Here is a 4,758-nt window from a genome sequence, read left to right as displayed (position 1 = left end):
TATTTATATGTTTCTTTTTTTTTGATATTTAAAAAACTGACCAATTTGGAATTTATCCTGGTGTATGACATAAGAAATTGATCTTTTTTTCCATCTTTATGCCAACTTCACTTAATAATAACTCCATCTTTTCTCTAGTGATTTGAGATACCACTTACATCATATTCTAACAGGTTTCCTGTCACAAAAAATAAAAATTAAGACTAGTAATCACCTATAAGGAATGCTGGCAAGGGAATTCTTGCATGGTATGGGAGACAGGGCTAGAGGTTCATGATTTTTTTTTTTCCTTTTTGGAGAGATTGAATTATGATACTTGCATCAGTTGGATAATTCACCTTTGGTTGACATGGGTAGAAGTGGGTGTGGTGCTTAATTTTTTTCAAATGGTTTTACCCATTGTTTATAAGTTAGAGATCTAGTATCCTGAGACCATTAATCTGAATCATCATTTGCTTTAATTACTGTGATCTGGTAACAATGACTCATGTGTTTTTATAATGGATATTTCTGAGTTCTAAAATTAAATAAATGACTAAAGACCTTTTACTGCATGAATTTGTAAGATTAATGTTATAATAACAAAATTAAAGTGATATTCATTACAATTCACCTCTTTTCCCAAAGGATTTCTCTTAATAACTTCCCCTCCAAATATAATTTGTCAAATGTTTTCAGTGGAAAACATTTCAAGTTTCAGATTACACAACAAATATTCACACTGACTGTGTATGGAAAAGACCAGCAACATTCAGGAAACTGGGCAGGGCAAAAAAGGTAAGGGGTTGGAGCTATGCAGTGGGTGGGGGAGCTGTTTGAATTTAAGTCTTGTGCTAGGCTTTCTTCCTCTGTAGAATGATTTACAATGCTTGTGGCTATTTTAGTCACATTTGCCACTGTTGGAATACTGTAATCAAAAGTAATGATGACAAAAATTTATACAAAATGGCTGTCCTAGTCAAGAATAGGTTTTTATTATTTATTTATTTTTAAAGGCTGTAGCCTTGCTATGCTGCCCAGGCTGGAGTGCAGTGGCTATTCACAGGTATAATCATAGCTCATTACAGCCTCCAACTCCTGGGTTTAAGCAATCCTCCTGCCTCACCCTCCTGAGCAGCTGGGACTACAGAAGCCCACTGTGCCCAGCTAAGAATAGGTTTTTAGTGCAAATTTATAGCTGTAATAATTTCCATTTTGATCACTGGGTCAGGTCCTGATAGTTATGAACCTTCACAGCTAGAGATCTGGAAATTTTATTTATGGGAGTATAGGAACTTTGCTTTGGCTCTCAACCAAAGAATTACTGTTAGCATGGATCTTAGTCTTTGTGCAGGAGGGGACTTTCAGAGCACAAAGAATATAAATTACTCTCCCAAGCTGGCACTCTACTTTTCAAAGCAGTTTGTCCCTGTGCCTTTATTGCAGAACAGTTTCATATATCCCAGTGAATACCAATTTATTTAATCTAAGGAGTGTAGAATTCTTTTTTATAATACTTATAATATTTTCAAATGAGAAGAATCAAAATGTAAAGGAAACTGCAAACTCTCCTTTACAGAAGAATAGACAGTCAACTGCCTGGGACGCATAGGAACTGTCTGCTGGAAAGTGAAGGGGTAGAATGTATGATCTTTTGCAATACGCTTCTACCTTGTGTGTCCATGAGAAGGATAATGAAGAGGTCTGGGTGATAAATGTAAAACTAATTTAAGAGAACCTATCAAAGAGGCACATGTCATTTCAAAAAGCAAGAACTGTTATTTGAAGTTACCTGACTCATAAAGGCTTTCTGCAGAATGAAGATGGTCTTAAGCAAGTTTTACAATAACCAAATGTTTAGTCTCTTATTTAAAAAAATGCCTATTTTTAAAAAGCTTACTTTCTCTTTTCTCTAGAAGGTTCTCAAAATATGCTGCTGCAAAAGCTGGTATATTCTCTGGTTGCTCCCTCAGAATCTCGCGTGTCAGCCCTTCAAGAAGATTCCCAAATCCTTGAGGAATTCGGTAGTGGGTGTTGGAGAATGGAATCGACATCTCCTTGGGAAGAACTGCCTATGGTACCTAGAGATTCATCAAGGAGTACTGTCTTTAAATTTGTCTTATTTTACTTATATGATCACAACTATGACAAAAAATTATTTCAGCTACCCAAATTTTCTGAACTTCAATTCTTTTTTTCCCCAACACAACCTAAGTACATCCATTTCTGCCAAAGAGTTTTGAGTTCTCTGCTATGAATTAGGATATTACATATACAGACCCATTCAATAGGACAAATCATTTTTTAAAAATTACAAAAAAATTACAATTTTTCAATATGACACTGCTTTTTCTGTTCCTCTTTCTGTCCTTAAAAAGTAAAAGTAATTTTTGCTATCTCGAAGGAATTTAGAGCAAATAATTGTTTAAAAAACTAGTTTAATTGAATTCATTATTGATTGCTGAGAAAACACTGTTTGATGTCTAAAATTTAAAAATATTTTAAGAAGTAGAAATTAGTTCTGGTTCTAGAAATCACTCTAACTTGTTGAATAGAGAAGTTTCACACTTAATCTTTCTCTTGGCTGTCACTTCTGAAGCATGACCCATAATGCCTCGAATAGGGTACTCTGGAATAGGGTTGCTGCCGGGGTGGGCCATGATTTTGAAACCCCAGCCTCTAGAGTTTTGGAATTCTTATATTTTCTGCTTTTGTCTTGATCAGGCCTTCTCTTCCAGTCTTGGGATACAACGGCTAGATTAAGGGTAGCTGCCAAGCAGCGGGTTGGGCTACTGAGTATGAAAAGCATCCTTAGGGACCTGGCCTGTTTCTGACAGTGTCAATGTAGAATAAAAGTGAAAGCCATAGTAGGGGTCCAGGCTGGGGGAATTAGGCCGTTTAATGACGCCTAATTTGTGGAGGGTTTTCTCTCTTTTTCTTTCTTTCTTTCTTTCCTTTCTTCCCCGTAACCCCAGACAGGGGTCTCGCTATGTTGCCCAGGCTGGCTTTGAACTCCTGGCCTCAAGCTATCCTCCTTGCCTCAGCCTCCCGACTAGCTGGGGCTACAGGTGCGTGCCACTGCGTCCGGCTCCTCTTTTTCTTTTTTTGAGGACTTAGGAGATGGGGTACTGAACAGGACTGGTGAGGCCCTGAAGCAATCTGGGGAGTGGAGGGCTGACAGAGGTGGAAGGCAGGTCTAGTCGGGAGAGACGTTGAGAACCTGGGATTTCGGACTCTCGCAGAATGGGCTGTCTCGGCTCCCAGTCTGCCCCAGTGTTCCCAGGGAGTGTCCAGGATGCTGAGAGAATACGAGGGACGAAGGGAAAAGGCGAGATCTGGGTGTTGCAGAGGAAGTGGGGGAAGCCGCCTCACCTCTTCTTTCTCTCCGAGCTGGGGTCGATGCTTCCGGTTGTTTTTCTCGTTGCTGGGTAACCATTTTTTTAAAAAAAACACTACGGCGGCCGAGAAGGAAAAGGGCACTGTCTCGCTCCGCGGCCGCGGGCGGCTTAGAGGGAGGAAGGTCCTGGAAAGGGCGGAGTCGGCCGCCCCCGCCCCGCCCCGGCCGCGTGCGCCCCGCGTGGCTCCGCCCCCCGCCGGAGCCACTTTGCGAGTCCCGCGAAGGTGGCGGATCCTCGCAAGGATGGTTGCGCCGGGACCTGTCCTCGCGCTGGTTCTGCCATTAATCCTGTGCGCCGACAGGAGTGCAGGTGAGGCGGCCCGGCTCGGCCGGACCCCTGCCCCTCGGCCTGTGCGGGCTCCGAGATCCCGCGTCCCCTGCGGGATACCCACCCTGGGCTCCCTCTCCAGGTCGGAGAAGAAACCCGGGCCAGGAGCCTGCTTGTCCGACCCGGGCCTGGCCTGCAAGTGTCTGCTGGGCTGGAGCCCCGGGGCCTGTCTGCTTTCTCCACTCCCACGCACCGTCCTGTTAAGATGCAGCAAATGGGGCAGACGGAAAGTTCGGTTTATCTGAGTGGGAAGGTCCAAATGTACCCAAACCGAGGCCTTCAGGGTCTTAGATTAACTATAGGGGAGCTCTGAGGGAAGGGGGCGAAGCTAGTTAGATAATATTTGGAAACAGGTGACTGAGTCATCCAAAACATTTCAGCGCTGCCCCCTCAGTGGTGCCTTTGGGGAGGGTTTGTTTCAGGCTGGGTTCCTTGGGGGAATTAAATTTTACTAGTTTAAGTGGTTATTAGGGCTAAGAAACACAACCCCCTCACTAGCTCAGAATAGTTAAGGCTCAGCTTTGATTTCTGGTGCAGCTTACAGATATTGGTGGTGAGATCATATGCGTGGCATTGGGGAGGAGGGTGACTGCATTGATTATTATGCAGGTCAGATGCTGTCATTTGAATACCCTAGGCTGGATGGGTCACAGATTGGAGAAACCAGAAGATGGAGTCTGTCTGCTATTGCAAAATAAAGTGATAATGTTAACCTTTTTACTTCTTCTTCAGACCACTCGAAGAGTGGACCCCAAAGATGTCTGTTAAGAAATGAAAGTTGAGGTGGGAGAAATGTGTGCAGAAAAATGGCTGCTGCTCTACCTAAGAACCCCCAAAGTACCCAGATGCAGACAAACTGCAGCCCATAAATGCTTTTTCAGAGTTTAACAAAAGCACAAACAGGTAGCTCTCTGTATGTTCCTTGACTTTCATTCTCACTCAGCGACCTTTGAGATCCATCAAATGAGGTGGGGAGGCCGGGCGCGGTGGCTCACGCCTGTAATCCTAGCACTCTGGGAGGCCGAGGCGGGCGGATTGTTTGAGCTCAGGAGTT

General features: G+C 43.5%; 2 protein-coding genes across 2 annotated transcripts in view; one reads left to right on the top strand and one right to left on the bottom strand.

Annotated features, from left to right (window-relative positions):
• Window positions 1-3,413, bottom strand: part of SPA17 (sperm autoantigenic protein 17) — an 18,201-nt gene extending 14,788 nt beyond the window's left edge. The window contains exons 1-2 of the mRNA XM_012660764.1: window positions 3,352-3,413; window positions 1,880-2,060 (exon numbers count right to left, since the gene is read on the bottom strand). Coding sequence (XP_012516218.1) covers window positions 1,880-2,033 — 154 coding nt within the window. The 5' untranslated portion in view covers window positions 2,034-2,060; window positions 3,352-3,413. The remainder of the gene's footprint in view (window positions 1-1,879; window positions 2,061-3,351) is intronic.
• A 167-nt stretch (window positions 3,414-3,580) lies between these two features.
• SIAE (sialic acid acetylesterase) overlaps window positions 3,581-4,758 on the top strand; it is a 34,425-nt gene continuing 33,247 nt past the window's right edge. Inside the window, exon 1 of the mRNA XM_012660765.1 lies at window positions 3,581-3,686. Within this exon, the coding sequence (XP_012516219.1) occupies window positions 3,620-3,686 (67 nt within the window). The 5' untranslated portion in view covers window positions 3,581-3,619. The remainder of the gene's footprint in view (window positions 3,687-4,758) is intronic.

Source organism: Propithecus coquereli, unplaced genomic scaffold (genome assembly GCF_000956105.1).
Source record: "Propithecus coquereli isolate 6110/MARCELLA unplaced genomic scaffold, Pcoq_1.0 Scaffold678, whole genome shotgun sequence".
Taxonomy (NCBI): domain Eukaryota; kingdom Metazoa; phylum Chordata; class Mammalia; order Primates; family Indriidae; genus Propithecus; species Propithecus coquereli.
This window is presented reverse-complemented; position numbering and strand designations above follow the sequence as displayed.